This window comes from Ursus americanus, chromosome 21 (genome assembly GCF_024610735.1).
Source record: "Ursus americanus isolate L20-20 chromosome 21, mUrsAme1.1.p, whole genome shotgun sequence".
In the NCBI taxonomy this organism is placed as follows: domain Eukaryota; kingdom Metazoa; phylum Chordata; class Mammalia; order Carnivora; family Ursidae; genus Ursus; species Ursus americanus.
The window spans coordinates 17,853,925-17,878,991 of NC_142147.1; the positions used below are offsets into that span (position 1 = coordinate 17,853,925).

The 25,067-nt window shown below is 38.8% G+C and overlaps 1 protein-coding gene across 3 annotated transcripts in view; it reads right to left on the reverse strand.

Moving 5' to 3' along the window:
- Positions 1 to 25,067, reverse strand: part of CDH8 (cadherin 8) — a 354,935-nt gene that overhangs the window by 155,585 nt on the left and 174,283 nt on the right. For all 3 annotated transcript variants that reach the window (XM_087870475.1, XM_087870474.1, XM_045806927.2), the window contains 3 exons: positions 8,549 to 8,716; positions 4,882 to 5,069; positions 1,474 to 1,727 (listed from right to left, as the gene is read on the reverse strand). In XM_087870475.1, coding sequence (XP_087726601.1) covers positions 1,474 to 1,727; positions 4,882 to 5,069; positions 8,549 to 8,716 — 610 coding nt within the window. The remainder of the gene's footprint in view (positions 1 to 1,473; positions 1,728 to 4,881; positions 5,070 to 8,548; positions 8,717 to 25,067) is intronic.

Here is a 25,067-nt window from a genome sequence, read left to right on the forward strand (position 1 = left end):
CCAGGTGGGATTTTATCTCCTTAGAGGTTGGGCTCTTTGAAGGAAAACTTTTTTTTTTTTTTAATCCTTTTGGAATATATGCTACATTATCCTGAGTTTTGAAGTGGCTTGTATTAAAACCAGCTTTTCTGGATCTGAAAAGAATTATTTTTTGCCCAAACTAAAACTATTTGGGACACTGATTATTCTGTGGGTTTCAATTCCAGTCTCACAGCTTCAGTACCCTTATGAGTAATGGGAATTTAGTACATAAAAAAGAAGTGAATAAATAATACTTCCAGAAAGCTCACTGGTCCAGAGTTTCCTTTGATTAAAGTAGGTGGAAGTATATCCATTCAATAAGTTGGGATGAACTGACATCTAATTCACAGATTAAATGCACAATTCTTTAAAATTATATTCCTCCAGATCCCTCCCTCTCTCTCTCTCTCCTGACAAACATTTCTTTTTTTTTTTAATGTTTTTTTTTATTATATTATGTTAGTCACCATACAGTACATCCCTGGTTTCTGATGTAAAGTTCGATGATTCATTAGTTGCGTATAACACCCACTGACAAACATTTCTAAGACAATATTTGAAATCCGCACTCAAACACATCATTAGCCAACACTTCACCCTTGGAGGCCAGTGTACAAGTTATAGATTTTCAGTGATCTTTTGGAAGAAAGCTACTTAGCTTGAGTACCTGTACTCTCATTTGGATGACTGGCAAAAGAGAAAAGATGTACACAGTTCAAAAGAAAAAAAAAACAGAATTGAGCCTCATTTCTAAAAAAGGCAGAAGAACCTTAATAAGGGATTATTTCATCTTGGGGAAAAATTCTGAGCAAAGAAAGTATAAACAAAAGGGTTTTTTTGTGTGGTTTTTTTTTTTAATGGCAGAGAAAGATTTTGTCTAAAAGACACCAATCCAGATATGCTGACCTATCAGAAATGTCCATGACATGATAAGAAAATAATTTCAAAGCCAAACACCAAACACAGAAATAAAACAGGGGTCTCTTAATGCACTGAAACAGTAGTCTCATGCCCCTAAAATCCTCATATATAATTCACTTAACTGTCAAAAAAGAAAGAAGACAAACCGGTGATACTTGCCCAATGCCAGGAAAACAAAAACAAAAACAAATACACAATCAAGCAAAGAAAATATAAAAGATCCACTCAGATGCACTGCAGAACGTATGCAATTTTGCATTTTCAGTGAGTTCTCTGAAAGCTGCAACAGCTTTATTCACCTTAATATTCCTGGCTCTGGGTATCATACGTAGCTTTTAGTGGGCGTGTATGAACATGCGTGTCTACACGTGCACACGTGCACACGCGTGCCTACACACTGTGTTGACCAAAATTCCTCAGTCACGTGAGCAGACTACCAAAGGGAACCACACAGAATGTACGCATAACTGCATTTTGTACCGGTGTGCTTGTCATTGAATGTGGCCTGGACGCCTTTTAAAAAAGAAATACCTTATAGGACTGGAGGTGATATCGGGGTCACGAGCAGTCACTTGCCCAATCACAGAGTTGAGGGCAGCGTTTTCATGAACTTCCAGGAGGTAAGTCGGCGAAGAGAAGACAGGAGGCTCGTCAGCGTCCTCCACAACGATTTTGACTGTTGCCGTGTCTTTAAAGGGCCCCCTGCCGCTGAAACGTGGGTCAATATGGACATTGGCTGCCTCTACCTTCAGCGTATAGGATTTTTTGGTCTCAAAGTCCAGAGGCTGTTAAGAAATGACAAAGATGAATGTTTCTCGCTAATGACCACAGCAGCAAGAACAAATGAGTATAATGCTGATGGATGAGAGTTATGCGCATTTAAGCCCATTTGTGAGCCTTAATGGGATCACTCTCCATTCCCTCAGATTCAACCTGTAAATTCTACAGGCATTTATTGGTATCTGTTTATTATACAAGCTCAGTGAATCTAATCTCCTATTGTTTTGTTTTGTTTTGCTCATTTCACTTGGAATTCACAAAATATTCACAGTCATGAATTGTGCCATCAAAATTTCACTTCAGAGTCATAATAAAATTTTACTAGTGGTGGCATGACCTGCATACCAATGAGTCAGTTAATCGGGCCTCTGCTGGTAGGAGATAAGGAGGCATCGAACACAATCTCTATCTGGGAAGAATATTTTATCATTTCTGCAACAGTGTGTGAAATGTAAAGAACTGGAAATAATCATTGTTTAGTCCAAGGAGACATTATAAAGCATAATTTAGCACTAATCCCAACAAAGGGTGTTTTCTTATTTCACTTCCAAAAGCACTGCTGCTCTACTGATCATGTGGCTAAAATGAGGTTTATTATTTTTTAGGGTATTCTTAGAAGGTCTCTTTTCTAAGTTCTGGGCTACGAAGCAGGTGGGCATATAAGGAAGTATGCAGATGCATATTTATCTGTGTTTATATTTAGAAGGAGGAAGGGTGAAAGCAGTATATATAGATAACTAGGTCTGGCTGTGCCTCCACCAACCACTTAAAAGCAATTTGAAATTACCTCACTGCACCATTACTGACAATATTTCTGACATATTAATACCTCATTCCTTAAAAGCCCCTAAGACTTCAGCTAATGACCTAGGTAGGGAGAAGAAAATAGTTCCCCTAAATACTCCGAAGCCCATCTGTATCAGAATCCTTACGGTGCAATTCTTGGCAACTCATAATACTTCAGCTTTCAAGAACACACGTCTGTCAAGGTTCAGAGAGACAATTCAGGTGTGTGCTGCAATTCTTCATAAGAAACAGAACTTCAAATCTGCAATGCAGATTTTTACAAAATAAATTGCAAAGCAACCTGGCATGAGTGAACTCTTTCAGAACCCCTGTACAAGCTTAAATGTGTATTCTTATTTCAAAACTTGAGGCTGGTTTTTCTACTTGAATTCAGTTCTAATGGGACTTGGCTTTTTGGGGAAATATTTTCTAGTAAACAAGGCAGATACTCACTTCCCTGTCTATTCTGAAATTACTACGCACACGTACCTATGAATAGAGGATTCAACATCAGCATTTTCATCATTTGCCAATCACCCCTACTGTAACAATTTTGCAATTTCAAATTCCTCACAAACACTGTTAAGTATAGCAGATTACGTTCTGTTTATTTCTCAGCTCCACATAATGACAATGTATCCGGACACATCCTGGTGTCCTTAGGATTTTATCAGACAAAAAAAGAAGACCCATGAATTGTAGAAATATGACTCCCTACACATTGTTCTCTACAGTAAAATACACGGGTTTCTTAGCGTCAAAATGTGTAGTATATCGTTCCGTGTTTATGAATAACAGTGAATAAAACTACAACACACGGCTAATTGCTTCAGCTTATAAAAGCACCTATGGTAGCAAAGGATGGCAGTTAATAATAACAATAAAAATGACATTAGGAATCATTAGCCAAGGAAAATGTGGCTCTGGGTTATTCAATAATTGACTCAAGTATAATTATACTGTACTCTATTTTAAACATGAGTTTTTCAATACTTTGCAACTCTTAACCTACACTCAAGCCAGGTAGAAAGCTAGTGTTGCTCTGCACAGTTAAAATAAATGCAGCCATTTGCCCCCTCAAAATTAATTTAAACAATTGATTTTGTATACAAAGGTATATCCAGAAACCTCCAGGTTCCACTGTCACCATCTCTCCAGTGGGGGATTCTAAGAGCATGAGCATTTGGAAGCAGATTCCTATGGAACACGACCACGAGAATTAGACAGTCAGCTTGGAATCACAGCGATGTAATGCTGAGCAAAACAGACAGAAGAACTGTTGGCTCCCAACAGTATGCTCTGCCATCTATCTTCTTATTCATGAACCAATACACTTAATTGAAATTAATTTGTACTATTTCACGAAAAAGATGTGAAGAATAATACTGAAAAAAAATACTCAGGATGAAGATAAAAGGGTATTTTCCTTGCAAATGCCAATGCCCACAAAATAATGAAATGCATTCTACACATTTTTTATGAATGTAAATGTCATGATGATAGATAAATATGGAAAATACTGTACAGAATTTTTCACATCTATCACAAAAGAAATGGCTGCTGGCAAAAGTAGATGCAAATCATCGTACATTATCTGTACTATTCATGGAGGTACTTCTTTCTCCAATGGTAGCCCCACACCCAGGAGCAAGGCAAAGACGAGCTTCATTTACCATAACGCTTGGACTTTCGATGCATGGTTTCGAGTATCCAATGGTAGCAGGGTTGGCCCTGCCCTTCCAGTGCCAGACCTGGCCCTAACAACTGAGGCGGACTGCTTTGTCTGTCTTTTGAGTTTCCCTGAAAGCAGGGCCTGCAATAAAAACGTAGGAATCTTCAATGTATTTTGTGAAGATATTGCAGGAAATAGGAGTGCAGAAATGGGGACAGTTATACAGAGAAGGATTAAAAGCCATTGAACTTGCCACCTCTGTGGGCAACTGAATCTTCTTCCTACTGGGAATCCTCTTAAGAACCATAGAAAATATGCCTCAGAATAATGTCTTCAAAGAATAACAACTGCCTATCAATCTATGTCTTTCATTGCTTGAGGTTTACCTTCTGAGCGCTGACTTCTCTTTGTGACTGGAGTTAACTGAGCAAATTCCTTCAGCTTAGGGAAGAACACTGGGGCATAGATGAGAAAGAAATGATGGGTGAGATGCAAAGCGACCCACACCATGGTAACTGGTTGGCACGGCTTTAGCTGAAATAGAAAGCGGGGCCAAGGGTATGAGATGCAAAAAGGACTCCACTTTTTCACAGCTAAAGAAGCTAACGATTATGTCAGGAAGTCCACCCGACTCCTGTAAACTTCAAAACTCAAGTTTCAAAGAGGTATCTGGAAGATGAACAAACTGTTCCTTAGCTTACCTTTCTTAGTCTTATAATGCCGTCCTGGGCCTGGGCATCGGAAGTGATTTCAAAGAGTGCTGTTCCATCCCCGTCGATGATGTCATAGGAGGACTGCGCATTTTCACCAATATCCTGATCGTTGGCCTTCACCCTCCCTATGGCAGTGCCAAGAACCACATCTTCTGGTACCGAGAAGTGATACAGACCTTAGAAAAGGAAAGAAACACGGAGCACTGCACAAATTCCATTCATTTACTAACCCGTTTAGCAAATATTTATCCGGTACTTTCTTCGTTCTGAGTACACCGATGAGACATTAAGAACACAGTGATGGGAGATGAAAATATGCTGCAAAATGGACAATCCTTTACAGGAGTCAGAGACAAAGAGATCCCAGAAGAAGTCCCCTCTCTTCGCGACTCTTCTGAGATATGAAACTTATTCAACCCTATGTTACCAAGCATAGATTTGGAGCAGAGTTGTATCAGGATATGAGTGAGTCTACGTGAAAGTTCTTTCCCATTTTCTGTATAATCACAGTGGCTGCCCGTAGGGATGTTCATTGTTGCCCAACATAAAATATTAAGCTAATTTCAGCACAGAAAGGTGCAATGTGTAACACACCGAAAGTCACTTTTGAAGTTACCTTTCTATTTACAGACTTGTAGACCATTTTTGATAAAATCCAATTACGAAACTTCTGCTGTGCCCTGCAGCGAGCCGTTCAGACATGAAACAGCCCACTAAAGTCCTCATTGCTCTGAAGACCAGAAATCCTACCTCCGAAAGTCTCTAGGCAAAATACAATTACAGCGCACGTGTATTCTCCCATGGGGCCAGTGAAATGTGTCTAATTAGTGGTATTAGTCCCATTTTTACTCACATCGCTTCAGTTGGTATATTGGTGTCACTCATTTCATTGGTGGAGGGAAGCAACCATAACCCCTGGCCATTCCCACTTCAGTACACACCTGCCCTCCACCTAACTGCTAACTCCCACATTTCTTTGCCTGAGGCTTTTCTCTGGCCTTCAGGACCCATTTTACCCACTGCCTGTCAGGCCAGAACTACCAGAAAATTAATGCCCTCACAGAAGCAGCCCTCAAAGACTCACACAACTCGGGATATAAAATGCCAGGCTCCTCCCCTCTCTGCTAGGGTAACCTGGAGCTATTTCTTCTGTTTATTTACGGTGTTTCAGACTTTCCCCAACGGGATCAAGTTCCAGTCCCCCACAGTCATAGCCGGCTTGATAATGCATTTATTGGCTCTCTATCCTTCTCTCTCACACATCCTCACTCCCCTACTGGCGATTCCTGGGATCATCTCCAAGATAAACTACTTATAATCAAATTCCTGTCTCAGTGCCTGTTTCGGGGGAACCCAAACTCAAGACAACCAGGAAGTTTTAGTCCCACTGCAACCAAAACAAGGGGACAAAGATAAATATTCGATGAGCTATAAACCAAAAGGAAAAATTAAATCTGGAGAACATTACCTAATTCTAGTCGGAACTCAATCACTGAGTCCCTAGGACGAACGAAGGCTCATTTTACCCGATCTAACGAGATTATTTCAGATGATGGGTAAGGTTTTCCTCCAGCACTAACACACTTTTATTTAATGATGAAATAAAAATGTCTCTTAGAATCATGAAATTATGGCACTGGGGAACAAAAATGTTTCCCAAATAGTTTCACCATAAGGTAGGCACTGAAAATCCACATGTCAAACACGGGTCTCCCAATTCTCTCATAATTGGTATAATGATTCTATTTCCTTCAAACTTTATATACCAGGTAAGGTTTGAGATGATCCCTCTAGGTATGCTTATTAAGTAAATAAGCCAGCAAGGGGCTTCACCTTGCTGCTAGTCCTACATCGGTGAGCCTTGGGAAGCCACGCAAATGGAACGTTTATCCATTCCTATTCTGCTCACTCATCTCTATCAGCGTGACCGTAGTTAACAGTTATTATCCCTAAGAAAGGGAACACTTTTGAAACTCGCCTGCTATCGCTGAATTGAAACAATCATTTTCTGAGAGAGTTGTATAGTACAGCCTTAACTATTACGGCCACTGAAAAGCAAATAAAAGACCCGGGGAAAGGAGAGGAGAAATAGTACCCTCCATTTCAATAATTTGGTTAAAAAGGGTGGCACTGTTATCTGATTATGCACGGCCGGAAGTGAAAATTCTACAATTGCTAATGAAATTCATCCTTTCTGTTATTTCTACCTTGGAATTTCTTTCTGCTGATAAATTCCCAAAGATACCTCAAATGTGTCATTTTCAAGCTCCACATGTGTCTCTCTCCCTCTCCCCCTCTCTCCCTACTCTTCCCTCTTCAGAAACAGGTTCTCCTGTGGTATTCCCTATCTGAGCAAATAGCATCCGCATGCATGTAATGTCTCATGGCAGAAATGTGACTAAAAATGCAATGTATCCTTAGATTTTTGTTATCATTAACTCTCAAGTATCTGTCACATCTACATACTTTCTCCAGTTCCAGTGTGACCACCCTTGCTTGCTAGCTCTGCTTTCACTCTTCACATGAATGCTTATGAACGCTCTGCAAGCGGCTGCAGTGTGGAGAACACATTGGAAGAAGGTCACCAGATTTTACATTCTCTGATTTCCCTAGAATCTAATTTTATTACTTAACCTACAATGCGAAACCTTTTAATGGCTTCCCAGTGATTTTAGGAAAAAGATCATGGTACTTAAAAAGGTACTCCAAATCCAAGTATGGCTAACTCCTCCCTAACCTAACTCTCTAGACTCCAATGGTAGTAAGATTCTTTTAATTCTCATCTGGGGCCATACACCCCTCTTTCCCGGGGCTTTTGGACGTCCTCTTCCTCCAGTTGCAATGTCCACTCCCCATTTCCCTGGTTTCACTTGGTTCCAGCTAATTTCTGTTCATCGTTCATATCTCAAGAGTCTCCATGTCGGAAAGGCCTTCCCAAGTCATCTGTGTCAGATTATTTGGATAAGTACTCACAAGAAAGGGAACATGTACTGTGAGAGTAGAAAAAAGTTGGAAAATAATGATTATCTCCCTGATTCATTGATGGCGGCTGCCTAGAATTTTCTTGAGATGCTTCTGAGGCAGAGCACGGCTTTAGGAGGGATAAGTAAGGTCAGTGACCACTGATGGCTGAAAGAGGAGTCACAGGAAGTCACAAGAAGGAGGAGCGCTTATTTTTTTCAGCAAGTACGTTGCATATCTGCTTTCCCCACCTCAAGTACTATGGAGTTCAGTTTCTTTTATACAACAAGTGGGACTATTGTCTGAGGTGCATTTTAATCATTCTCTCAAGTTCTTAAGTGGGAGGTACCACGAAATAGAGAACTAAGCACATATCTTGCCGTCAGACACCCTGGTTCTAATTCTTAGCTCCACTGTATACTATACATTGAATATTTGGAAATTTCCTCAATTTCTTTGAAATCTGTAATGGGGATACATTTAGTACCAAAAGGACAGGAGAGTTGGTTGTTCCATTTATATACATATGTTTCATTTATATATATATATATATATATATAAATTGGCATACCTTGCATATAATAAGCATTCAATGATTGCCATCAGTTTTTTGGTGTTGCTGAAAATTAGGACATAAGTTCAAATGAAAATATCATGCTTAGAGATTTTCACCCAGTGCAGGGAAGTCACTTACTTTGGGCAAATTTTGGAGGATTGTCATTAACGTCGGTAAGGGTCACTGTAAGTGTTGTGGTCCCAGACAGGCCACCGGAGTGTCCACCCATATCTTTGGCTTGGATAACAACCAGGTACTCCTCTTTGGCTTCTCTGTCCATGTTGGGAAGGGCAGTTTTTATAATTGCTGAGGGGGAAAAATGGGAGAATGACTTTCAGACAGACAGCTCATTCAAAATGAATGTGTGACTCTCTCTCTCTCTCTCTCTCTCTCTCTCTCTCACACACACACACACACACACGTGCACACATCAAGTCCCCACTCAGATAATTTTCTGTTTTCTTTTGCCTTTTAACTGGTGTGCATCTGCGATGACAACACTGAGAAAGATTTTAGTCACAGACATTAGTGGCTAACTTGCAAAAATATATTTTATAGTGTATAAAAAAGAAAACTTGCAAAAATATACATTAGAAAGTAAACTGAATGGCATACTCTTGCCTACCAAACTAAAGTATAAATCATAACATAGCCTCATCTACCCAGGAAAACCCTGGAAGTGAAAGAATCTTACAATTTATCACAGACTCCAATTCCCTACAAGAGGAGTAAATACATAAATAGCTTGAAGGCTCTGAGGTCAAAGATAAATTATTCTGAAGCTCATAAATACATCGGAGAGATGAAAGAAATAAATGCATTATTAGGATCAACTCAGATGAATAAAACACCAATCAGAATTAATATAGGCAAGTGTCTAAATCCTAAGGTACTATTCAACCACATTTATATTTTAATTGTCACATTTTCTCTATTGTAAAAGTAATAAATAATTTAGGAAAAAAATGAAAAGACAGAGAAAAGAGAAAGGAGGTAAAACATAAAATCATAGAAATATAACATCATCAGCGCTAAAATGTTCACGTTTTTTCTTTTGATACATTTTCAGGGTTTCATCCATCTGCCCCTCTATGTGTTTTACCAATAATTTAATATTCTTAAAGATTCAAAATTTGGGTAGATACTTCGGAAGTTATTTTAAAAATCTTAATTTAGCCCTCTCCCTACTCTCATATCTCTTTATAGATAAATTTTGCTGACATTTGGGTGGGTATATTTCCAAAGCCAATATATGTATATGCATACAAATGAACATATACGCATATGAACATTTGACCACAAATGTGGCCATGACATAGGCACTGTTCTAGGACTTTCTTTTATCACAGAATGGGTATCTTTGAGATCTTTTTTTTGTTAGCATACAGACATCCAACTCAGTACTTCTTACAGCTGCATAACTACTCATTTATGAAAACACAATCAGTAACTTAAGTTTACCCATATCAATGGGCATTGCAGTTATCTCAATTTTTCCCACTTCAAAGAACAATTAGATATCTTACAATGTTTATTTTTTTCTGTGTCCTGCAGTTTTACTTGACTCTGTCACACAAAACACACCTCCCACCTCCATATTGCTAAAAGCCCGTAACAAAAATTATTGTGACTAGCCCAAAATATTCCCGTTGAATGAATGTGTGTTACATCTCTGGCCCAAGTTAAAGAAAACTGTCTGGACTAAAAATAATTCCCCCCTCATTAGTAACCCCAGGAATATCAGACATGTTCAATTCAAACTGAGGATAAGCCACTCTCTTGGCCATTTCGGAAGTTGGAATCATGGTTTGTTTGTTTGTTTTTGTTTGGACGCTTAAGCTGTAATTAAATCATCTGTCTGTAAGAGGTTTGCAAGGAGTTCAGGTCCCTGAATTATTCGAGTAGCAGGTGAGGCCCAAGAGTGCCCAGGGAAATCTAATACACCCGGACAGACAGCGTGCAGGGTTCGGGAAGAGCCATGAGCCCCGATGTACTTTATTACACCTTGATACCACTTCTGTATCCGAGAGTCACATTCAGGGAGTACTAATGAATAACCCTGCTTATTTAGAAACATTGATAGTAACATAATAATATCTTTCAATATGATGTCTTGTTTCAAGATTTGATCATCTTAAAATACAACTCGATAGACCATACTTATAGGAATATAAACAAAAAGAAGCAGAAGAGAAAAACAGATATATAATAACCACATATAATAATCACGTAGACTTAGTTTACTATGTGGGAAAACAAATATGAACAAAAAACAACAACAGTAACAACAAAACCTCATCATTAGCATGATGAAATGCCAATCTGGCCACTCTGTCATGGATATACATCCCATAACTCAGAATATCTTCATTATGGGTCCAATGCCAGTAGAAAGGACTAGAAAACCGTCTTACTCCCATGATAGTTACATGAATGTTTGTAAAGTTTAGGTACCATCACATTCTAAGGCCATCATGAATTAAAGCCATCCATTGGACTTTGGAAGTTGGCATACAATGTTTAATAATAAGAGGAAGCGGATATAATTCTCCAAGGAAGGCAGCAGTTGTTTTGTTTTGTTTTTTTTTTCCTTTTTTCAAATGAGCAGATGGGTTGAAGTCTACACATGAGTCCTTTGGGGTTACTTCAGAGGAAGAATTTTTACAATTTCCTCAGACCCAGAGAAGTGTGGTATGCATTATTTTCATCATTTTTTTAAATATATTGTGAGAGTCTAAATAAAAAAAAAACAAACCCGTGATGTCTCTCAGACAACTTGGAATTAAAATAGTTCTGAGGCTCAGTTATAATAGCATACCTGGGTTTAATGTCTATGAGTTATATCAAAATACAAGAGCAGCATTATGATGAAAGGACTTGCTTAAATGGGATAAGAGCTCCATGGGTCTCCACCTACTAAGAAATGTTTATGCTTTCCACCATTAAGGTATACTGTCTTCACACTACTGAATATGCATATCTATTGACAAGTTTGAGTCCCCTTCTAAATGCTCCTTCATATTGAAGTCATGCAAGTTTCCTTTCTCACATTATTCTCACACTTACTAGCTTTGGGACCAGAACAAATTATTAAACTCATCAGGACTCAATATCTTGCCCTGTCAAATGGAAATAATAATCAGCCTCCCATTGTGGGTATGTTAAGACTGGGTGTGAGAACTCATGCAAAGTTCTTGGCTTACAATATTTTCCTTCCCCTTTTTCCTTCCCAATGAGAATTTATTTAATGCTTATCTGGATGATGGTTACAGTGCTAAACATCCTCCAACTGCCCCCTCCAGATCCACTTTCCAGCATTTTCCACCTACTCTTGGCATGGAAGAGTGTCCTTTATGGATTGCCTCAACGAACTCCCCCATCACCTTTTTTTTAAGATTCATTCATTAGAGAAAGAGACAGAGAGCACAAGTGGGAATAGGGGCACAGGGAGAGGGAGAGAGAGATAATCCCAAGCAGACTCCCCACTGAGCAGGAGGTCCAAAGCAGGGCTGGTCTCATGACCCCAAGATCATGACCTGAGCCAGAATCAAGAGTTGGACCCTCAACTGACTAAGCCACCCAGGCACCCCTGGACTTCTTTCCTTTCTGACTGTACATTAGACTCAACCAACATACATTACCCTAGGAGACTGAAGAGGATATAGCAGGCTGAAGTTCCAGACTCTCCAAATACCCCAATCATATGTTCGGCCAGTCTATGGTTAATATCTTCAAATATTGCTAGAGCAAAACTTTATAGTGTCTAATAGCTGCCCCAATTCCTTGTTCTCTCAGGCCTAGGGTGATGATGGCACTTCTTCTCCTGCTAGCCTTGGGGTGCTCTGCTATCCCTTGATGGTTTCTCTTAACCTGGCCAAGCTTTTGTCAATAGTTCCTTCATTAAACTCTCCTCTATCACACCATTCCTGCCAAGACCCTAAAAAATATGGTTAGGACACCGGTTCATGATCCAAGGGTCAAACATGTTTCTAGCATGTCATTCTTATACAAATATCTACAGTTCAAAAGTACTTCAATGTAATAACACCTTACCCCTTGACGTGGCAGAACAGGTATTTGTTTCCCCATCAGAAAAAAAGAGAATAATAGCTATCCAGTTAAGTGAAGTTGCTCAAGACGATCCAGCTGGAAAGCTGCACATAGAAGTCTCCACACTTTCTCTTTTCTTAGACAACACTAGGAGTGGGTTTTCTGATTTTTAAGGCAAGCGAGGAGTCTCTCCAAGTTTTCTTTAGGGCATGCAGCATACTTCATTGGCTTCAGTGCAAACTGTATAATGAACAGCACTTGCTTTCTGAGCTGCCTGTAGTCTCAACCTCACGACTAGCAATGACTCATTAGGAAATTCAAGACAGAATTTCAGGAACATTTTCCCTGCTACCTTGTAGCCGTAAAAGCAGGCTAGGAAATACCCCAAGTGCCCTTGGCCCTCCCTTTTTTCTTCTCGTATTGGGGCATATGTACACATGTCATTAAAACTTTTTTTAAAATTCCTATTCAAAGGCAGATCATTTCACCTACATAGACGTTGCAATATGATGATAAACTCCTAAAATAGTAACTTAAAAGTGCCTTGAAAGTTGCCTCTACTTCTCCCCTGAATTATTTGCTTTGGCTCACATGTTCTCCCAAGCTTTAGGCTTTTCTTTTATAGACAGAAGAGAGAACTTCCTTATTTTAAAAAGTATTGTTTGGTATCAAATACCACCTTGCACAGAGCAGAAAATACAGTAAGTTATTTTTCCTCTCAGATTTGCGAAGTCAAAAATTTTGACCTATGTTATAAGCTACATTTTGAAATCCTCAGTTAAATGGCATTTTTATTCATTTTCAACTTTTATTTTAAAACAGTAGACAGGAGCTCCCTACACACTTTCAGCTAAAAATAAACCAATTTAAAACACCTTTGATGGTGCTGATGTCAAACAGCTTCCCACTGCCCAAGACAAGAACCGTATCCATCTTTTTTCACCAAAGTGGTGAAGCAAAATTAATGCTCATGTCTTCCCACATGCTCATAGTTACACATTTTCAATGCCCAGCAACGTTTTTAGAAGCTTAAATATTATGTTTAAACTTCCATTACATCAACTTGGCAACAAATTATAGAGTTTTCAATTTTATGGCAAGCAGCATGACAAAATGCTTTCTTCTGGGGCAATGAGTAAAACTCTTTGGTGTAAGCATTTGATAAACTGCCTCACCAAAAAGAAAATCAACTTCGCTAATTAAACATGGTATTATCAGGATTGACTCGGAGTTGATACAATTAAAAATATTACATCTTTTGTCTTTGACGTTTATAAAATTCCAACTCTGTAACGGTCCTAGTATTTATATGTAGACCCTTTACCTCATTACCCTTAGATGAATCATGGAATATCCTTGGGACAAAATTTTTCCTTGAAAATAGGAGTCTCTAAGATTTTGAGAAGAAGAAAAAACAAAACAAACAAAAACACAGTTGGTGTTCAGGAGGATTGCTGGATTCTCAGTAGCGTTAACTGTAAAGCAAATTCAGAAGAGGGAACATAATCACAGTTTAGGAGAACTTCCCTGGAACTGAATTTTGAAAATCTATTCTAATCCGAAATTTCTTGAGAATGGAAGAGCACAACCCATTGTCCATGAATTTAATTCACTTGGGGATTTTGAGCTCGGCCCTGGAGAGTGGGGCGGGAAGGTGTGAAATGGGAGGTGAAACTTGGTAGGATAACTAAGGAGGGAAAAGGGGAATCATCTTGCCCTGAACATGGCATTCATTATCCTACTGTGAGGAGATTCTCCTGTATTTAAAAGACATGCTTTTATCTTAACTTCATTCAATCGAATGGAGATTTCCTTGTTGCAGTAGTTTAAAAATTTGAGTCCTAGGCTGGCCTTAAGTTCTTCCTAAGTGCTCAACAGCTGTTCCTTCTGTCTCATTATCCAGGGAGTACTTCTGATTAGAATCCAGTTTCAGTCATCTCAAAAATTTAAAACTTGTGTATGTGTGTGCGTATGTCTGTATGTGTGTTTACCATTGTCTTTGGTGTTATCATTTGAGAAGCATTTTGTATCTGTCACGAAAGCTTCTTTTTATAATTTCTGTGATATCACCAGATTGAGAGGCTTCAAGAGAAAGGCAAGGAGATGCTGATTAACTCCTTTGTCATTTTGAAGGCTGATTACTGTAATTCACTCTTTGCGGGTCTCCCAGATTGTGCCGTTCAAAGATTGCCGTTGATACAAAATGCTGTGCTAGACTCCTCTTTTGAATAAGACGTGTTGAACACATTATCCTGGTTATGAAACCACGAGCTTTGTTATTCCCCAAAACTCTCGCCAATTCAATGTGCAATTATCATTTTACTATCTGTAAAAAAAGAGGTCTCCCATTCATGAGATTAAGTGATACAAATTCACCAGGGATAAATTCCTTTTGGGCACCATATACTGTACCCACAATTTCTGCTAACCATGTGATTTGTACTATACACTGTCATGAATGAGGGATAAAGGATATACAAACAGAGCTGCATGAACATATGGCCACCTTACCCCTGAATAACAGTGGCCGTATAATGCCTGCAGTAAAGTCAAACTTGCACAGATATATCACAAAGGAGAATGTGAATCATTTGAAAACTCTTTACCCTCCCCGAGGTTCAAAAATGTGCATTTCCAGGGCGCCTGGGTGGCTCAGTCATTAAGCGTCTGCCTTCGGCTCAGGGCGTGATCCCGGCGTTATGGGATCGAGCCCCACATCGGGCTCCTCCACTAGGAGCCTGCTTCTTCCTCTCCCACTCCCCCTGCTTGTGTTCCCTCTCTCGCTGGCTGTCTCTATCTCTGTCTAATAAATAAGTAAAATCTTTTTAAAAAATGTGCATTTCCCCTTCTTTGTGACTATAACTTATGAGTTAGCTAGAGAGGGGATGATAGATGAATGATAGATAGGTTGATAGAAAGACAGACAAACAGAATGGTCTGGATTTGGAAAAACTAGATTTCTCATATATTCCTCATGCTTTTGTAAAATATTACAATATAATTGTAAAGCTAATGAGTTAAATGTACCAGGAATCAAAAGCTTATTTATATACTCTGATTTGGTATTTTTAAAATTAAGAATTTATTCCAAGGATATTATTAATTTTCCTTTCTCCAGATGTCTCAAATTTTTAGATTAAGATGTTCACTTTTTTGTATGATGTTTTTAAAACATCAAGCAATTTAAATATGGAACAGTTGGGAAATATTAAATTAGTGGTGAAGTTTACAGAGATCAAATGTATACAATGTTAAGCAGATGTTAAAAATTGTGTTATATAAATTCTGTAGCCACATAAAATGTTTATAACAATTCTTAAATTTTAAAAATAACATGAAATGACTATTTTATATTATAATGTGCTTAAAATTTGGCAGAGAATAGAAACAAAGATAATGTGATGTGTTTTTGTGAAGGAATTGAAGGTTGCCTCCTCCCCCAAATTTCTCAGCACAATGTTATGGAAAGCAGAGGAGTATATGTTTTAGAATATGAACTCTGAGGTTATACAAATGAGAAATTATTTTTGATCTGATACTACCAGCCATGTGAACTTGGGTAAATAACTGAAACTCCCTGAGGCTTACCAGTATTATATGTAAAATGTTATTAATTGCCAAACAAGACGTTAAAGTTGATATTACCACGTGAGAAGTAAAAAGGCCAAATGTCTTACTTGATACACACAGAGATATGAATACAGATATAGATGCCCTCACAGAGCTATATGTAAATATATATTTTACGTTTATTTTACATACACATATTTACTATATATATATACTCACATATATATATATATATATTTAACTTTGTATTTACATTTTATGAATATATACATATACATGCATACGTATGCAAATAAAATTTAGTTATTAATTCAGTGGTAATAATAATTAAAATAAACTTACCTTATTTTAAAAATAAGAAACAAAGATGATATTCAGCAATGCTACAAAGTATGAACATCCCTCATCAACTTAAAAATAGTAACGTCCCCACAGTGATTTCCAGATGACAGACAAAATTTATTGTTGGCATTCAAATCTCTACAGGGTTTGTACCCAAACTCATTTTTGACTACAACATCCCATATGCCTTTGATAGCATATTTCCGTGATGCCCCAGACACTTACCTTTCTTCAGATTCTTCCACTAACATTACTGCCTTCACCACTCTCTGTGGATCATGCAGCCTAGGCCACCCTTGCCCTTTACTGGACCTCTTAAAATTCCATCCATCCCTTCAGGCCCAGCTGTAAAACTGCAGAGGCTGAGAAGCCTTCCGAGGTAGAACTAATTACTCTCTTCCTTTTGATCTTTTGCACCTCGGCTAGCCACTTTCTCATAGCATTTACTTTCATGTTTCTTCTCCATTTCATCACTTCCACCATGATTTCAACCTGTTCTGATAGTAAATCATTGTAGAAAGGAACCATGCCTCATTCATTCTCGCATGCCCAGAACCAAACATAATTCCTGCACATAATAAGTATGGACAAATGTAGGAGAGAAGACAACAAGACAAGGCAGAAGAGAGAAGGTAGATGGGAGCGAAGAGGGAGGAAGAAAGACAAACAGAAAATGAAATGGTAATTGGGGGCTTTTCTAGCTGCTCTGGGGGCTCAGCACTGGACTGTGGAAACACTCAATGTTAATAATTCTGATGTCTCAGGGACCAGAGGCATTTAGTTACAATTATAAGGTAGCAGAGGAAATAAAAGGCACCCGAATTGGCAAGAAAGAAGTCAAACTTTCTCTATTTGCAGACAACATGATACTATATGTAGAAAACCCGAAAGACTCCACCAAAAAATTGATAGAACTAATTAGTCAATTCAGCAAAGTTGCAGGATATAAAATCAATGTGCAGAAATCTGTTACATTTCTAAACACCAATAATGAAGGAGCAGAAAAAGAAATCAAGGAATTGATCCTATTTGCAATTGTGCAAAAACCAGTAAGATACCTAGGAATAAATCTGAACAAAGAGGTAAAAGATCTGTACTCTGAAAACTACAGAACACTTATGAAAGAAATTGGAGAGGACACAGAGTAGTGGAAAAGTATTCCATTCTCATGGACTGGAAGAACAAACATTATTAAAATGTGTATACTATCCAAAGCAATCTATACATTTAATGTAATCCCTACCAAAATACCACGAGCATTTTTCACAGAGCTAGAACAAACACTCCTAAAATATGTATGGAACCACAAAAGAGTCCGAATAGCCAAAGCAATTCTGAAAAAGAAAAACAAAGCTGGAGGCATCACAATTCCAGATTTCAAGCTGTATTACAAAGCTGTAGTCATCAAGACAGTCTAGTACTGGCACAAACATAGACAGATAGATCAAAGGGACAGAATAGAGAACCCAGAAATGGACCCATAACTCTATGGTCAACTAATCTTTGACAAAGCAGGAAAGAATATCTCATGGAAAAAAGACAGTCACTTCAACAAATGGCACTGGGAAAACTGGACAGCAACATGCAGAAGAATGAAACTGGACCACTTCCTTACAACATAACACAAAAATAAATTCAAAGTGGATGAAGGACCTAAGTGCGAGACAGGAAACTATCAGAATCCTAGAGGAGAGCACAGGCAGAAACCTCTTTGACCTCGGCCATAGCGATTTCTTACTAGACACATCATTGGAGGCAAGAGGAAAAAAAGCAAAAATGAACTATTGGGACTTCATCAAGGTAAAAAGGTTCTGCACAGTGAAGGAAACAATCAACAAAACTAAAAGGCAGCCTGTGGAATGGGAGGAGATACTTGCAAATGACATATCTGATAAAGCGTTAGTATCCAAAATCTGTAAGGAACTTACCAAACTCAACACCCAAAAACCAAATAATCCAATTAAGAAATGGGAAGAAGACATGAATAGACACTTTTCCAAAGAAGACATCCAGATGGCTAACAGGCACATGAAAAGATGCTCAATATCACTTATGATCAGAGAAATACAAATCAAAACCACGAGATATCACCTTACACCTGTCAGAATAGCAAAACTTAACACACAAGAAACAACAGGTGTTGGCAAAGATGTGGAGAAAGGGGAACCCTCTTGGCTGCTGGTGGGGATGCAAAGTGGTGCAGCCATTCTGGAGAACAGTATGGAATTTCCTCAAAAAGTTAAAAATAGGACTCCCCTACGATCCAGCAATTCCACAACTAGGTATTTACCCAAAGGATACAAAAATACAGATTCAAAGGGGCATGTGCACCTACGAGTTTATAGCAGCATTATCAACAACCAAACTATGGAGAGATCCCAAACGTCCATCAACTGATGAATGACTAAAGAAGATGTGGTGTGTGTATATATCTGTATCTGTATCTATATATATCTCAAATGAATATTACTCAGCCATAAGAAGAATGGAATCTTGCCATTTGCAACAATGTGCATGGAGCTAGAGTGTATTATGGTAAGTGAATTAAGTTAGTCAGAGAAAGACAAATACCATATGATCTCACTCATAAAGGAGGGAGGGAAACAAACCATAAGAGACTCTTAACGAAAAAGAACTGAGGTTTGAAGGAGGGAGGTGCGGGGGGGGGGGGCGGTGGGCTAGATGGGTGACAGGTATTAAGGAGGGTACTGGTTGTGATGATTGCTGTGTGTTGCACGTAAGTGACGAATCACTGAATTCTACTCCAGAAACCAATACTGCACTGCATGTTAACTAAAACGTAAATTAAAAAATAAAATAAAAAATAAGGTAGCAGAGTCACTTAGTGGGGAAGAGGGTGTCAAGATTCGAACTTAAGTCTTGCTGCCTTCACAGCTCCAGGGAGGATCAAGGGCTACTCCATACCATCTCAAGTGTCATCATCAGTTTGCCAAGAGGAAGGGCATAACCCACTTCAATGAACGCCAGTGAGGAGAGTGTGTCCTTCAGTTTAAGGATCCTAGGGGTTCTCATTGTTTCTCTAGATATTTTGCCCATTTCATAATTGACATTTGTATTTATTAAATGTCTCAGTATAAATTTGTGGTGCAGTGTTCTACTATTTCAGATAGTCCCAGGATTACTCAGAAAAAGGGGTGATACTGATAAGCTATGTATCCTAGTAACATTTCATGAATCAATTGAGGGTGAATTCATGAAAAAAACATAGCCTTGATCTACATTCCTTACCAATGATGTTCTAGTCATACTTGTTAGTTTTGAAATTGCATTATTATTTCTTTCTCTTGGCACATATATCTGCATATATGTAGAGAGAAACATGGCATCTGATTTTTCCTAAAATAATTCAAAGGAAAACTTAGTTGAAAATCTATTGTCCCATGAATATTAGAGATTATGAATGTGGTTCAGCAATGAAAAAGGTTTTCGGCCAGGTCTAAACAAAGGTCTTGAACAAAGACCCAAATCTGGATCTCCCGAATCTTAGTTATGATGTGTTAATAAAATAATATACTCTCCTTTTGCCAAAAAATCTCTACGTAGTACTTCTCAAGACATTTGTCTAACAATCTTCTTCTATGCTATTACAGCATCTTCACATGAATCTGTTTGACAGTCATGACTTCTTCACAGACTTCATATATTAACCTCTACTTGACCTTCCCTATTTCTGTTTGAAAACTGTTACTAGAGAACAGCTAGCTTGAAAGCTTTAAATCAGAACACTGAGGATCATTCAAGTATCTCAATGTGTACAAATTGCTTCCTTATATGTGAATTTCCTGCCTTACAAAGCAGTATATTCTTTGACTAAATAACTATAACTTCTTAATTACCGCACTCTGTGGATCACAGCCACGTCTATACTCGTTTTCTTATGGAAGAACATGTGAAATAGCTGTAAGTGAATTAACAATATTTTTACACACACACTGTGCAGAGTGACTTTAGTATAGGGACCATCCCTTCTGTCGCTCCTGGATTCTTCTAGCAAATAATTCTGCACAGGCCACCATAGATAGCATCAACACATGGCTAGCCAATAAATGATACTACTCAAATTGCCAATTCTGCGTTACACTGAGATACTTGCAATTATTCCTATTCGGAATTAAGGTGAAATTTCTTTTCCCCTAAATGAAAACACTTCCAGGGACTCCTCAATCAAGTGGAATTATTTCTGTGAAGAGCATGATGGCACTATTCTTTCCTTAAGCCATAATTCCAATAACTAATTATACGTATAATAAGTATGGGTGGTTTAAAAAAGCAAAGTGAAAGTCGCTAAAAAATTGGACGCTTTCTCCTAGCAATTGAGAACTTAAGCAGATGAGAATGGCAGGGCTGTGGAGTGGATAACGTGCAGGAGGCACAGTTGCCTACTACGAAATGGAGCCAGGATTGACACCTGAGTCTAAAAACAGTCAAGCAACGCCTCAACCCAGAACCTCAGTCTCTTCGTCTATAAAACAGAGACAGAACCACCTAACAGACATTTCACGTAATAACACCTAACACTGTTCACAGAGCATAACAGACACTCCAAACAAAATTTAATTGAATTGATAGGATATAATCCTCACATGCTAAAATGGCCCTGATTCTACTCATGCTCCATTGGAACTTCCTGGCCCCAGATCTCAGTCAGACACAGCATGTCATATGGATCAAGGCCTGGCGATAGCGGCAAGTAGAACAGGGCATTTTCAGAGCTCAGGATTTGATATCAGACAACGGGCTTGATTTCTGGCCCCTTCACTTCAAAGTACGGTAAGTAACCTGAGCAATTTCTTAACATCTTTGAGCTCCTGTTTTCCTTTTGTTACATAGAAATAGTGCTTACCTCATGGTTTTTTGTTGTTGTTATTTCCTTAAGATGACTATTGAGGAAGATAAGGCATGTAAAATATTTAGCCAATGATGGAATAGTAATTGGCTGATCACTACTACACCCCCACTATAACTACCAGTAATACCACACGGCTGCTGGAGGACTGTGATGATCACTCGTGATACAAAGAACAACACCTCATATCCTCCTGGGCCTTCTTTGTGTTGGACCCTACGCAGGTATATAGTCTAGGCGTAGATAAGGTGCTCAGCGCAGTGACTGACAGAGTACCGAGTCACCTGCGTAGCTATTACAGTAATCATCATCACCCCATCTTTACACTTCATGACCATCCAGTTAGGTAACTATTACAGTTCCCACTAACACATGAAGAAACATGAACTTCTGTGGTCTTGGTGAAATGATTTATATTCTGTGCATTTCAACATGGTTGAGACAGTGATATAGACCTAACGCTCCTCTCAGCCTTGCCATTATACCAACCTGTCTCTCCTACACTTGGCAGATTCGAGATGATCACTACTTGCCAACTTCAGAGGAACCTGCTTGGTAAGTCCGCCTGTTGGCTTCAAATCATGGTCATTGCTGTTGCGCTTTTCGTAATTGCTAACTCAGAGATGCTAAACCAACTCAGTGACCTCCCTCAGGGAACTTCCAGTGATCCATTAACCCTGATGTGAAGGATCTGTACAATACAGACGGTAACACAATGGCCTTTGTTAAAAAAATCTCCCAATTAACTACACCCTCGAACTCAAATTTTTAGAGAAGTTTCTCATTAGTAAACCATGCCTTTGCTCCATGAGGTCATTGCATGGTCAGCAACAAATGATCACTGCATGACTTCTAGGTATGACTGAGTAAGGTTCCTACTCACCAAATCAGAACCCAAGACTTCAGAAACATGGGGCAACAATTTGCTTCCATTGCTTTAACACAGGGCTGAGGGGCACAACATCAATGAAAGGGCTTTGACCACAAAGGCAAGGTCTTCCTTTATTTATGCTGGCTGCCACAATGGGCATAAAATATTCTAGGGTCTCCTACCACTGTCGACCTTGTGCTTCATTTTTCTTGTCAGCTAAAGACTCTGATAAAAATACTGAGATATACAGAACTGAAAAGTGTTCAAGTACACAGAGGAGTTACATATTAGAATCACTGAAAATTCTGACAACTGGATTTGTTTAAAATCATTCGAGGGGCACAGATCTCACAACTAACCCTGGATAATCTTCCCACCACCCCTTTTGTGACTTACAATCCAATACTCTCCTTGACCTCTTTGTTGAATTCAGCAAGTTCTGCTTTTGAAATCCTCCTACATTCTTCTTTGGAGATGCAGGCTCTTTCTTCCCAGCAGAGTGACTTCTCTCTTTGCCTTCACATTCTCTCAAAATAGAATTCTCCTCCTCCTCCTCCCCTCATGCGTCTTCTGGAACAATGCTGCTGTGTGATTCCCTCTTAATCAGATCAGTGTTTCTGCAAGAAGCACCACCAGCTCCCTTCCTTTGGCATAATACCTCACCTCACCTTTTCACTCTTGTTTATCATCATGGGCTTTACTTTATTATTTTTTTAAAGATTTTTAAAATTTATTTATTTGACAGAGATAGAGACAGCCAGCGAGAGAGGGAACACAAGCAGGGGGAGTGGGAGAGGAAGAAGCAGGCTCCTAGCAGAGGAGCCCGATGTGGGGCTCGATCCCAGAAAGCCGGGATCACGTCCTGAGCCGAAGGCAGACGCTTAACTGCTGTGCCACCCAGGCGCCCCTACTTTATTATTTTTATTTAAATTTCTTCCCCCACCCAAAATTATTTGTACTCAGTCAATGCCTTTCAGCTCCCATTTATAGACCTAAGAAAGCAGGTGGCACAAAATGCCCTGGGCTCTATTTTGCATAGAATAATAAGAAGAAATAGTGTGGCAAAAATAACAGACAAGGAATAAACCTGTCATTACACAAATGTTTCTCCAGGACCTACTATATATCAAACACTGTTTCAGGTATTATGGATACAATGGAGAAGACAGACAAGCAGGCTAACTTCACAATTCTTGCATTCTAAGTGTAAAAGCTGGGGAATGTATTGCCAAGGTACAGAGCTACACAAAACAAGGCAACAAGGCTCAGAGCTCATTGGCTTTCTGGGCCTCATTCTTTTAATTTGTAAAGCTGGGACAGTGAAATTTACCTTACAGGGAAAAAAATAAGATAGACATATGTCACCTGCAGGAGCTGTTATCAGTGGTTCTCATATACATAGGCCATATTTTATTTTATTTTTATTTTTATTTTTTTTTAAAGATTTTATTTATTTATTTGACAGAGATAGAGACAGCCAGCGAGAGAGGGAACACAAGCAGGGGGAGTGGGAGAGGAAGAAGCAGGCTCATAGCGGAGGAGCCTGATGTGGGGCTCTATCCCATAACGCTGGGATCACGCCCTGAGCCGAAGGCAGACGCCTAACCGCTGTGCCACCCAGGCGCCCCTCATAGGCCATATTTTAACTATGATTAGACAGAACATTTGTGAATATTGAAATCCACTTATGATTATGCCCCATCATAGAGAAGCGAGCAGAAGGGAATGGATCTCTATATCCCTCCAGGACAGAGATAATTAGACTTGTATTAACAGGAGGCTGTCTGACCTCCCTAGGAGGCAAGCCAGAGGCAAAAACCAGTCAGAATGGAAAGTGAGGTAGATGTTCTAGTTAATAGAGTTATCATACATAGGGTTAGTAAGAACAGATTTTTATGGATCTATTGTTCCCTTCGTGACAGTTGTCACAATACATCAGAGCTGTTTCTTCAAATACATTGAGTGGCTCATGATTTTTATTCTCTATATTAAAATTAAAAAAAAAAACCTGTAACAAATAAGTACATCTTCTTTTCCTGTTCTAGATTTTAACAATTACATGACACTCCTTCTCCTTCTCCTTCTCTTCCTGGTTCTTATCATTCATTTCTTGTTCTCCATTTTTTCCTCCTTTGTGGCTATATGTATTCTTTTTAATGGCTTTGCTCCAACAAATCTAAGTGAAGATACATATTATGGGAATACATACTCGGTGTGAATGCATAAATGAATGAATGGTGAAGTTCCACCTTCTCTATATGCCCACTTCCTACAATTTGATTCAATAGGCACTCATTGATTACCTCCTATCTGCTAAGCATGAGGCTTGCTCAAAGGGCCTGCGCTGAGACTCTCTCAGTGCAAAAGATGTACCCAGAGAAGGTGAAAAACGGCTTCTTTCAAACTCTCAACCAGTTGCTCATGGTAATTACAGAAACTGAGGTTTGTATGTTTATCTGGTATTGACCTTCCAAAAATACAAAGAATATAAACCACTGATTCTGAGAATCTTGACATCACTACCTGCTGATCTCATTTTATGCAGTATTATACTGAATAAAATATCATCTCTAGAAGTAACCTCTGGATGTGCACAAGTGCAACATATTTAAGAGAAATCACATGATACAGAAAACCTCTTTGGACTAGGACACAGGAATAAATTTGCCTTCCAATCAGACATTTATGTTTTAGGTGACTTTGAATAGAATTTCATAAGCCTTATGAGATTCATATATGCAAATCATCTGTTATTAGGAAGATATTCCACGGGTCCATTTCTGTTGTGAGTGATATTAATATCCAAAGAAGCTTCATGTGGGCGAATCAGGAAGATGATAAATAAAATCAACCTTTCTTTCTTCCTGACTGGTCTTCCAAATTTATATTAATTCTGTAAAAAGAATCCCAAATTTAACTCTAATTTCTTAGCATGCCCATAGCAGGGCAAGAGTAAA